General features: G+C 39.8%; 1 protein-coding gene across 6 annotated transcripts in view; it reads right to left on the bottom strand.

The window, feature by feature from the left end:
• The window catches only part of xrcc4 (X-ray repair complementing defective repair in Chinese hamster cells 4), a 156,016-nt gene that overhangs the window by 32,173 nt on the left and 111,017 nt on the right, over positions 1-12,826 (bottom strand). For 5 of the 6 annotated variants that reach the window (XM_015360694.2, XM_069187508.1, XM_015360684.2 and 2 more), the window contains one exon: positions 12,167-12,308. The exons of the other annotated variant lie outside the window; for it this stretch is intronic. In XM_015360694.2, coding sequence (XP_015216180.2) covers positions 12,167-12,308 — 142 coding nt within the window. The remainder of the gene's footprint in view (positions 1-12,166; positions 12,309-12,826) is intronic. 6 annotated transcript variants of the gene reach the window in all.

Here is a 12,826-nt window from a genome sequence, read left to right as displayed (position 1 = left end):
TCTATTCCAGTAGTCTACATCACAAATGTAAAACTCACATAATTTCCATAATATCCAGCAAATGTTAAACCTCACAAACATAGTCAGTTATATATAAAATAACTAGTAATTTTTTCATAGTTTGTAATCATTCATATTTTGATCATTTGAGAATGACTCGAACACACGTTTATATTTCATAAAAAGAAATATTGTTTCACCAAATAAAAAGACTTACTGAAGTCCAGGACACTTTGAGAGTCTTTTCACACTTTTAATCGCCACGTGTTAAACCTACACCACAGAAATCTAGCAGTGCATTAACTGTTTAAAGTAAATTGTAAGGTGGAAAATAATACATGTTTTTCTTTAGTTAATCATTGCCATTTCCAAAGTAGGGCTCTCCCAACAGTTGTTTAACTCTGCTCTCATTCTGAGAATAAAGCTACCAGCCTGCACACAGAAGTGGCACAGGAAGCTTACATTGCAACAGATCCCCTCAGAAGATGACGATGCCACAAAATTAGTATGGTGGTCCAGTACCATTACTTAATTCTTTGGAAGAGGCCTTTTTCTTACAGGACGATGCTGTTTTCCATACAATATGCAGAGAACTAAACTCCCCAGTATTGTTTCTGTAAGAATTATCTGAGATATTTCTCAGATCATTTTATATCACAGCACATTTCAATTCCTGCAATCAAGTGACAGGATTAACTGCAAGAGCGTTCTCTATTCAACATTGTGCAGCACTGTACTGTAGCAGGATTGCTCAGTGGGTCTAGCATGCAGACAATGGAGTCTTTTTCATGAAATAAAGAAGATGATCAGTTCAATGCTGCTTCTCGAAGCTGGGCTTGACTTACCTGCAAGACTAAAATAACAAACAGAGTGAGTGCTCAGAGTGCAGCTTATGAGCACAGATACCTCAAAAGTGTTGATTCCCATGCTCAAAAGAAATTCAGAGGGCAAATCTCCCACTTCACATTACTGTTTGTCAAAAACAGCTTCGGTCAGCAAAATGAGGATCTTTAATACAATTAGATAAAGAGATTTACACATCTAATTTCAAATCACTTTACGTCCCAGGGTATATACACCGTTAGCATCTTGACCAGAAGCAATTGTAAGTCACTTTGGATAAATGTGCAGAAAGATGGGACCGTCACCCCTCTGTGCCAGTCCAGAAGGACTGTAGCTGCCCTCCATGCAAACATCATACACAAAACCCTGTCCAGTGTTTTCAACATTTTCTGTGGAACTTCATCCTCCTCCTGCTGCATCATCATTGTTAAGGCCCTTAATCACTCTCGGCAGTGATAGTGATAATGACATATTCAATCTCTACAGAAGTTACTGGTGGTATCCAGTAGGCTGAAGAAGACTGGTGGATCGCCTCCTGACTATCGTGTTTCACTATCCTTGCACTGAACAGCTTGGGCAATATCCTGCGGACCTCTCCTAAGGTGTCAGTTAGTTAGCCAGAATACCTCTGATGCCACCTGATAGTCATTCTCCCCAGCCCAGACCTTCACTTCAGCACCTGCAGCCCTCTTGGCCAGCGGAGACCACTCGGCTGACCAATTTGCAAGCACTGCTTAGAAGGCCCCCTTCTTTTACTTGACATCTTCCCTCATCACTGGAGTCCACCTATCAGTCCTAGGGTAACCACCACAACAGGTAGCCGCTGCCTTCAAGCCTCAAAACTGTGTGGCTGCCTTGATTAATGAACATGATCTGTTCAGACTTAATGTCCAACATCTCAGTTCCTGTGCGGGAGTGGTGTGTGGGGGTTGAGGTCTTTCCACATAAAGTTATTCCCCAGAGGTTTCAAGGTGACCTGTACTGATTGTCTGGGCTTCCTCAATCTATCCAGATGATGTCCTGGGCATCAGATACAGGTAACCACAGTGTAGTTTTAGCTAAATAGCTCTGCCCCTCTCTAAATTTGAGTGTGCAAAACATGCAGCCTCAGGTCCCAAGATATGACTTCGATGTTATAAGGTACTCTGGAACCAGGGAGTCCATGAGAAGCACAGAAGTCCAACAAAAGCTCAAAACTCATGTTCTCAACAATCTCCCAGCCACTCAAGCCCGCTGAAGCTCAGCAGGTGTGAGCCTGGCCAATACCTGGATGGGAGACCTCCTGGGAAAAACTAAGATTGCCGCTGGAAAAGGTGTTAGTGAGGCCAGTAGGGGGGCGCTCACCCTGCAGTCTGTGTGGGTCCTAATGCTCCAGTATAGTGATGGGAACACTATCCTGTAAGAAAAGCGCTGTCCTTCGGAAGAGATGTAAAACCAAGGTCCTGACTCTCCGTTGTCATTAAAAATCATGGGGTGTTTATCTTAAAGAGATTAAGGGTGTAAAACCTTGAGTGGAACCCAGATGTCCTTGCCAAATTTACCACTGGGCTTTAACAATCATGGCCTCCTAATAATCCCCATCTCCGAACTGGCTCTGTTCTCCTCGCCACTGAGAACTGATGTGTGGTGAGAGTACTGGAGCACTTTGACTACTGTCGAATAACCCAGTTTGGAGTCCCCACTACCTGTGGAGTGGAGTGTCTACAAAAATACTACATAAATGTAAGGATTATTATTAAATTCTAGTATGGGTTTTAGCATAGAAATTGTTAATCAACAAATTTGATTCAGTCAGAATATTAGACAGATTTCATCTTTCACCGCATCTGTACAGAACTTCAGTACTACCCTGATACAATCAGATATTTATACTTATTTTTCCTATTAAAAAAAAACACGAGGTGAACTCTGTCCAGGAAGATGTGATTTAAATAAAATGGCAGCCTGTCAAATACAACAAAAAGAGTACAGGGCTGTTTTCTTCTTGGCAAGTAAAGAATAGTAAACTTCATTGTTAAAGAGCAACATGAGAAATAATAATGTTTAATGTTGCATCTCAAATGGGCTAAGAGCAGACAACGTAAAAGTCTGTTGTGCTTGCTTACTCACATAGTTACAGTAACAGATCCTGCAGGCTGATATCATAACTTTCCCCACTGCAATTAAAAACCCATCTGGCCAAATGAATGGAAATGTGCATGATCAGAATATGAAGTACCACCATTCAGGGCACACCTGTTTTGAGTTTAACACATTTGCAGACTGTGATCAGCAGAAAAAAAACAAACAAAATTAAAGGACCCCCACCTACCGAACAAACAGTTTACGCAAAATCATAAATCATTTCTCAGGTGTAGTTAATCACAGAAAAAAAGGAAAATATTGGACCATTTAAACTAAACAAGTCTTGGATCGGAGTACAAGAAATGCTTCAGACCTTCTCTGGACGCTGAAAATACCCTCCCCAGCAGCATTTCAAAATATATATAATAAAATGTATATAAATATAAAATCAAAATTTTCACCAAAGGATTCTCATACTGTGCTTTTCTTTTTTGTATGTTCATTTTTTGTCTGTTTCTAAAATACAAAGGTTGATCACAAAACAACCTCTCTTAATGCAGTGTTTTTATTGTTTTGGGTAATGAAACCTTAATTAGATTCTAATGAAATAAACACAGTACCTCTCCAAGACACTTAACAAAGTTTAGTACAAATTTGATAGCATGCACATTTTAATTCAAAGAGGTACTTCGCCTGTCTTTGTATTTGATCATTTTCCCCACCTGAAGAAGGCTTCACAGCTGAAACGTTGTGTTTTCTCTCTTCTCTTTTCTGCATGGATTAAACCTATCACTTGTTCCTTTGATCGTTTTCTGTGCATGTTTCCCAATAGGTACATTGACTTAATCAGATGTGGTTCATGTAGACTAAAGGATTTAGTTTTGAAAAGAAAGACTCATGGAGCTCCAAGGGTTGCAATGGATGTACAGCTTTTGCATGTACTCATCAGCATTGTGTGAGTCTCAGCATATTTGCCACTTTGAAAATGAATTATTTTCCTGACCTTCCATTGTTTTATTTTCTGATAAAACCTTGCTTGGAAGACGGTCTTGTGCCTTAAGAAATATTAAAGAGCTAAGAATATTCTCAGTGTGCATTACCATGTTTTACACAGTTTAAAACGTCCCGTTCGATAAAATTGCATGGTAAGAAATTTTCCTGTTTACATTTCTGATGCACTTATTATTTTAGACACGATGTTTCTCATTAACACAAGGTGGATGTTGACTGCCAGAAAGCTGGCACTGTTCAAATGAAAATCTGTGTTACATTGTGTGAGTCATTCAGTCACTGCGTAGTACAGTGTTATCATACTTTCATATGTTTCCTTCATAAACATCAATATCATATTGCCTGGAGATCCCATTTACAGCTGACAACGTTCTTAAGGATTTGCAATTGCCAAAGGACACACTAGGATGAACAAATAAAAAAAATAGTCTGACAGAAGAAATGCAAATCCTAGATAGAAAATGTAACTACATTTTCACTTTCTTACCCTTCATCGATTTGCCATCCCCAAGAAACAAACATTACAGATGATAGCTCGAGGCCACATATGTCTATTTTGCCAAAAACAGAGCTGTAGTCTGAATCTGGCATTATATGGCCTATCAGCTCATTAAACGGGGATGTCTGAGAGAAGAACATAACTGCAATAAAACCTACAAATGAGGGGATTACATTCAGCCCATCTATACTATTTTTTGGGGTTTTGTGTAACAAAGTACCTCTGTGTTTTCAGTTTTAAACACATTTTCAATGCTATTACCCAAAAGGCTATGTCCATCCGAAGCCTAAGACATGTTCACGTCTTTCTTGGTAAACCAAAGTTGAAAATGACCACAGGTCACATCGCTGAATAAAATTTCTGTGCGAAGCAAGAACATATCAAAATGTCTACACCCTGCAAGAGAGAATTGGCTCAAAATGTGTATTTTTACAAAGCCTGAAACTTCTGCTTTCCCCGATATCGTCCTATTGAATAACAAATCCTACACAAAGGTTATCTCAGCTCTGCATTCACTGGAAATCATTTAGTCTTTTCTAGGTCATTTTTTAAAGATATCTATGAGAAAATACATACAAAGATATATACTAAAAGCCCAAAGAATAACTTTAAAATACCCTGTGCAAAGTACTGCTGATTTTATTTGAATTCATTTGCTTGAGAAAACACTACTGTCATGACCACTCTCTTACAAGAAGCAATGTCACGTTATTCATGAACAGTACTTTATAAGCAAGGGATTATTTATTCCACTAGATACTTCATACTTCAAGTTCTAAAAACTGTATACACATCTCAAGGAATTTTCAGGATGATACATATTACTAAACACATCAGTCTGTTTTAGTAAACAGCAATCAGTTCCACATTTCGGAAACTGCAGTGATGGGGAGCTCAGTAAGCAGCCAGTAGATTTGAATGCTGTCCATTTTCAAAAATTCTACTTGCAAAATAGCGACATTAAAGCATATTGTTTGTATTAATGCAATTTCTAAAAAATTAAGTGGAACAAATATTCCCTAAGGTGGAGGGAGGTCATAAATAAACATTTTACATGGAATTGTATTCCGAAATGAATAATAAAAAACTGGAAAATATTATTTCATGTGTCAGACACCAAGTCGAATGTGAGCACTTTCCTTGGAGAGAAACTGAATCCAAGACAAACCTCCTTGCCTGCTACCTGAGTCCACATTGGAGGCAGAGTGACAATTTAAATAAACCCAAACCTCGCTTTTGAAGGACAAAGATTGCGCATGAGTGCAGTCAGAATTTGCCTGATGGATACCTCCTGAAGGGTCAAGGTTTCTACACAGCGCAAACGGAAACAGAGCCAAGCAACTGTAAAAGCAGCTTGCAACAGGGCCACTCTCTAAGGCCCCATAAAGAGACGGATCTGAAGGTCCGTGTGAGATTTTTACAGATGGTGCTGTCTCACAAATGTAGTCCAGCAACTTTCAATCTGTACTATCGGCTTGCAGTTTTGGATTCTCCATTTTTTTGGGACTTACCTGTACTGTACTTGCGTATTCAAGGTAGCAAAAACAAAATCCACATGCCTCTCGCCTAAGTTTAGATGTTCTTAGAGTATGCGTTTGACAGGAGATTTGTGGATTGTTTATATATTACAGGAACATATTCCATGTCAAAGAATGATTCACTATTGGTTTTCTTTGCCTTATCGGCTATTAAAAACTGAAAAAACACTATGAATACATTTAATTTTGTTTTTACAAAATTACAAGAAACAGCATAGTTAAGAGGAACAATTTAACTTAAACGAGACTAACCTTTTAAATGCTCTCCATCAAAGGTGCAAAGAAAGCAAGCTGAACGATAGCTTTTCTATCTCACACTCTCTTCTGAGTCACAGATACTCACTTGATCCGCTTGTGCTGGTGCCGGAACCAGAAGAGAAACAGTTGTGCTTTTGCACCGAGCAGAGGACTGGCACAGACACCTAGACATGAAGCACTGACTCGCACACTGCTGCATCTGAGAATCCCATAGCCGACTCTACACGGCTCCGAGCAGTGCCACCCAAGACTTTCAGCTTTAGAATTTCAGCCTGATGCTAAAGAGGCAATCTTGCCCTTGGAATGAAGGATTTCCACAGATGTATCACTCAAGTGCCGAGGTCGTGTTCAATTTCTTTTTGATACCAACGTGACCTTGGCTCAACCAGAATTAGCAAAGTCATATTTTTTAAGTCAAAGACTTTTTTTTAAAAGTCAACTCTAACTTTGATCACCTTAGCACCTCCAAAAAAAGACTTAAGCACGTGGTGGATTATAACAATATTTATTAAACCTTCATGACGTTGCATATACAGCACATCGATATAAATATGTTTAAGAAGAAGTAAGCTCCTCAGAATGTGGAGGAATGAGACTGAACAGGGAAAGGTGAAAAGGTCCCCAAGATAACTGTAGTATGGCTGGCAACACTTAAGCACATTGTGCATGGTGCAAGTCTAAGTTAAAGAACAGAAGCCTGACTTGGCAGTTCTGGTGAGAATGAAGTCAAGTTTCAAAATTGCTTCCATGCCTTTGGCTCAAAACTGAATTAGCTTTTCTCTTTAGTTAGTTATTTATTTCTTCTCCACAGGAAACACTCAGGAAGATGAGCCACTGTTGTCAGTAAACCACTGACTTATTTATATAAATTCCCTGTAATCCTGAGGAGAATGTAACTCACAGAATTATGTATACAGCAAGCAAGGGAGAAGTGTGCCATTAATATCTTTGTCTATGCAAGTTGTTTTCATGCATCACACTAATGATAAGAGATGGAAATAATATTTGACATAATATCTGATGACTGAACACTATTGATGGCTGCTAAGCTCCTTTTGGTATTAAACCCTTTTCTATAGTTGTTGTTTAAAATGGGATCTACTGAAGCTTGTGCTTAAGTGTGTTATAGTTTATGTCTTGTTGGGGGAAGACGGTCATTTTACCTGTTCAAATTTAGTAGGAAAAAATGGTGATTACAACTATGATTTTAAAAACCAGCATTGTCACCCAAACGGTTCTATCACACGCACAGTAACATCAACATTTGTATGTTTAGATTTTGAGAATGAAAATGTAAATAATCATCCCGTCAGTGTTTTTTAATCATAACAAACCTCTTTACGATTCAAAGGAAGGAAAGGAACTACAAAACCGCGGCCATAAATGCGTTCATACTGTATCTTGTCAAGTCTTCAGTTATTGCTACAGTATTTTCTGTCAGATGAAAACTTCACACTGTTTAATTATAAATTATATTATTACCATTGAAATGTGTGGAGCTCTCAACTCTCTCACAGTGTATGAAAAATACATTTGTTGGAAAAAGTAACGCTGTTTTCCTTGGTAAGGTCTTCACTTTCATGATTTTGAAATCGCCAATTAGTGGGAGTTTCACGACATGTTAATTAGAAATCTATTCTTTTTAGAGTTTTTTATAATGTTTTTTAAAAATGCTGTTCGGGGCATCTGAGGACACCACTGGGCTGACAAAGTTTTTCCACTCATAAGCATGGCTTTAAAAATTCCAAAAGCCAAGCGACAGAAGTACTTTCTTTTCCACTCATGACCGGGGAGCTTGCCATGGGAAAGTGATCTACAGAATGCTGTGACTGTCCACCAGAAAGCATAACGTTCATGTGAAAACCTCAAGTAACCTCAGATTCAAAAGTTATGTGAAAACCCTAACCTCTGATAAAAAGGAAAATATAAAAAAGAGAATAGTCATAGAGAGTGATGCCGACCGAACATGCAGTCACAATGAATTGTCGGTATGAATATTAATTAACACTCATCAAATCACAAGAATATAAGAGACGGAATTGTCTTCAGACTTCTCATTCCACCTTTTAGTACACACTAAAAGTCAGAATTAGAAGGCACACACACACAGTTGTATAGTAAAGCTTATTAAACGTTGTGGGACTCAAAAATCAATACTGAGCCCTACTGTGGGACCTCAGTGCGAGATGAGTTGAGAGAAAGGCAGAGATACAGTATGTGGGTTTTGTGCCAGGATGGATACTTCTACAGCATAATGGCTGAAAATGGCTCACTCTTCACCCTACACCCATTCAAGATGTCACTGCTTCACTGCACTCCTCTTCATAGCCTTTGCACATTTCTGTTCATTGAACCCAAAGAGCTAAGCAACCCCAGTCATTTTTCAGTCATTATGCTGTTTCCATCGCTTTGGAACAGGTAAAGGAATAACAGGTTATTCCATGCTGAAAAGAAAAAAGACACAATCTGTAACCCTTTCTTTTCAGCATGTAATAAACCTTTACCGGTTCCTTTGCAGCCTACATATGCTGATGCAGCTCCCTGCTTGAACTTCTTTGATCCCTTTCCCCCTTTCATTAATTAATTTATCTTAATTGTCTAATTGACAGTTCAGCACATCAGCTGGAACAAAGACTTCTGATGGCTATCTAATAGAAGAGCCATGACTGCCCACCCCTGCCCTAAACAACAAGACCTGACACAAGTGCCAATCCAGATTTCAGGGTAGTTGAGGTTTTTCTACTGCAGTTTGTCACTCATAAACTGAATACAAAGTCAACCAAATGAACACATCTGAGCAAAACAAGAATGATAAAGTACACCCATTGCACTGTATGCTCACACACAATGTGTAATACAGTGTGCAAAACAACCCCTTCAACAAATTAGCCCCTCTTGACCCCTTGACCTGTAATGTACAATACATTTATTACAACTATATAGTAGGTAATGACTACCTTAATTCAGAAAGAAAATATCACATATCTCTGGAGCAGCTGGGGCTGTGCGATGGCATTGTGGCTAAGGATCTGCACCTGTGGCTGGAAGGTTGCCGGTTTGTATCCCTCGGCCAGCAAAGGAATCCTACTCCGTTGGGCCCCTGAGCAAGACCCTTAACCCCAACTGCTCCAGGGGTGCCGTATAAGCGGCTGACCCTGCGCTCTGACCCCAAGCTTCACACCCTGTCTGTGTGTCTCATGGAGAGCAAGCTGGGGTCTGCGAAAAGACAAATTCCTCATACAAGAAATTGTATATGGCCAATAAAGTGATCTTATCTTATCTTAAATTCATCCCAACAGTAGTCATGTTCAAGTTAACCTTAGCACTATTTCAAATAAACAAGAAATATCTCCATTCCTTTTACACTTCTCCATGACTAGAACAGTGACTACTGCATTAACAAGCTGTGGACATCAGTGATCCTTTACAATTGAATAATCTGTTGGTGTAAATGTTCAGCTACCCGACAACTGCAGTCTGTAGGGGGGCCCTTCATTCCTAGGAGTCTGAGGGAGCCCTGGGTGCCAGCCATAGCAGGCTTTGAGCTGACGTCTCTGTGTTTCTGATTAGAAGAGAGGAAGTGATTCAGAGTCTCGGTGACAGATTGTGACTAAAAAACACAGACTCTGATTAATGATACACGTCTTGTTGGACTGTCCTTTTATCTTTCACATTCACTGAGCAAACCAGCACGTGGTTTTCATTCTGAATCCGGGCTCCATCCTGGGATAATTTACTCCATTTTGAGTCATTTGATTTCTGTTGCTGCTGGACAGTGATACGTTGCATGTGTTTGCCCATTTCGTCTGGGCCAAAACTTGCCTGTTTCTATTAGCATCACTGGTGGAGAAAATGCACCAGACCTTTAAAAGGCAACTGGGTTTTGGAGTTATAATAAACTGGCAATGATGAGTGTATTTCAAACCACAAGTACATGGTAACTTTTACAAACCTCCAATTTACACTAGAAATGAGAGGATGTAAAACATTCGTAGCATCATATTGTTTTCATTGTCTGCAATTCAGATTGAGGCAACAAAACTTCCAATGATGTAAAAGTGGCCAAATTACAATGTAAACGTGCTTTAGGCCAATTAAATTTTGCTACTACATAACAGTAAATATTTTCATGAAACCGACAGATAGAAGCTGACATTTTTTAGATACAATAAATTATTGCAAAAAAGAGCAACCTGCCAACCAACTAAAATCCACTCATCATAATTAATGCAGCCAGGAGACCATGCTTCTCATTTGCTTTCAGAGACTAGTGAGCAGCAGAGGGCTGCTTAGCACAAACTCTCGCTCTCGCCCGTGGCCAGACCAGTGGTTTGCAACAATGTGACGACCATACAGTACTTTCACAAAGTTCAAGATTTTGCACTGAATTTGAAATTTGTAAAATTCTGCGATACCTTCCATTAATTAATTTTGTTACCTGGATTTAATAACCGGTCTGAGAAACTGGTGACTGAGATTACCTTTCAATTGATTTTCCCGATCTTCTCTTGTCCAAATTTCCCAAACGCAACGTACAATTAGAGACAAAGGAAAAAAAAACAACTGGGTTTGTCGGCTTTATCAACCAAACGAAAAGTATAAGCAGATTTTCCTAAAGGCCTCACAAGGTGACAAGCTTTGGGCTACAGTTTATAAGACAGAAGGTCTGTCTTTAATTTAGAAATCACAGGACAAAGGGGGCTTGAGCTCTGGCTCCGATACTGGTTTCTCTGTGTCCCCCTGAACAGGATCGCCTTCACCGTCCTCCATCCGCCACAAGGGCTGAGCTTCGGAATGCATGGCCCATCACCGGGCCTCTGACCATGTCGCGTTTCTGGCAAAAGCATGTGCTAAATTCTGCAAGCTGTGTCGGACAATCGGAGCTTTCTTTGCATGAAGAGCTCTGAGACTATCACAAAACACAGTTCCTGATTCTATTCGACCAACATTCCTATGAAAAACACTTCCTCTGATCAATAAGGTGCTCATAGCTATATACTGTAATCCAAAGTAAGGAGGCCAGGGGGCCAGCTCTCACTTCTCAGATTTCTTGGGTTCTTCCACTTCTAGGGGCCACATCAGTCATTCTGCTGTTTCCATACAACTATTTGAGATCATGCCTCGAACTTACAATACAGTACAGTACAAAACACTGAGCTGTCAAACCAACTCAGTTTTGACATCAGCGTTTCATGACACTGACAGGAAGAATGCAGTTATAAAGTGCAGCGAAATCTACAGTCTCGCAGAGTGTGCTAATTGTTAACATCAGGGAAAAATGGGAAAGCACATAATTGCAATCTGAGTTACAGTAAGAAACTTTGAAATAGAAGACCCCTGTGAGCATCTAAAGACACACGGGAGGCATAGCCTCCCCCAGTTTCATTTATTACTATTTATATAATAGTTTTGACATTTTAAAACTCAACTAAGGCACATATGGAAAACATCAGAATTACAAAAAATGAGGTTCTGTTCATTAAACATCCTCAGATGTGTGAGATTTTGCATTTAATTCCCCTTCTGAACTCAATCACCTAGTGTTCAGACAATAGGATGCTTAAAGGATGAATTCTGGCACATTTGTCATTTAGGCTTGATTGATGTGGTGCACAGTGATTATGTTTGTATACCATGTTTCACTCTCCTGCATAGGCCGTAGTTTTGATATTTATAAGGCGATCAATCAAAATACACTCATCTAATTGGCTCATGGCATGATATGCAGACATGGATAAATACAATCAAGATTAATCACTGATGTTTAAAAAACGAATTCTTTAGATCCATAACTAACATGATGAAGATGACGGTATGCTGCCATGCCTTAACAAAGCAAGCCATGTCCTTATCCACACATTTATACACACAATCTGAGAGGATTATATGTGGGGGAAAAAAGGACAAAAAAGAAGCAAAATGGCAAATCAGCTCGGAAAAACTCTGATCTTACCGTCCTTTCTCCTGACCCTCCTTCGATCCTTTCTTGGCGTCTGACTCCTGACCTCTGACGTGGCGCTGCCGTCGTTTCCTACTGGGAGCCACATCGATGGTGTCATTCAGGCTGACGTCCAGGGAGCTCAGGCCCGGCTTGTCTGCCAAGGGAGAGCAGCAACAATGGATCCGGGAGGTCATGCTATGACCTGGCCGATGTAGAAGTAAAACCTGTTTCTCTGCGGTGTCAGCAAGAAGTGATTAAAACCTGCCGTTTGTTTACACTGAGTCACTGTCACTGAGTATTTCACTTTCACAGCAAAAGACAAAAGACTGTAGCTACAATTAACATTTCTGATTGAACTAGAAGCACGTGTTTGTGACAGGGCCCTGAGTGTTGGTAGAGCCCGAGACTCATCATCTCAGGGTAGTGGGTTCGTGTCCCACGTCGGGCATCAGGTCCTCCATGTTGGAAGTTGGCCTAACAACCCTGTCCCCTAAAAAACTAATGTTATGGAAACAGCAACAGGATCCCATTATGCTTGAAGGCATTACAGGCAAAACATCCAACATCCTTCCATATGTTTGTGAAGAAGGAAAAAAATGTCACCTTCTTTAATGGCAGCGGTTATGCCATATTCTGAGCTTGGCATATACAGGCATGTGCAACATACTCACT

This window comes from Lepisosteus oculatus, chromosome 3 (genome assembly GCF_040954835.1).
Source record: "Lepisosteus oculatus isolate fLepOcu1 chromosome 3, fLepOcu1.hap2, whole genome shotgun sequence".
NCBI lineage: Eukaryota > Metazoa > Chordata > Actinopteri > Semionotiformes > Lepisosteidae > Lepisosteus > Lepisosteus oculatus.
The sequence above is the reverse complement of the archived record's forward strand: the minus strand, read 5'-3'. Positions and strand labels throughout refer to the sequence as shown.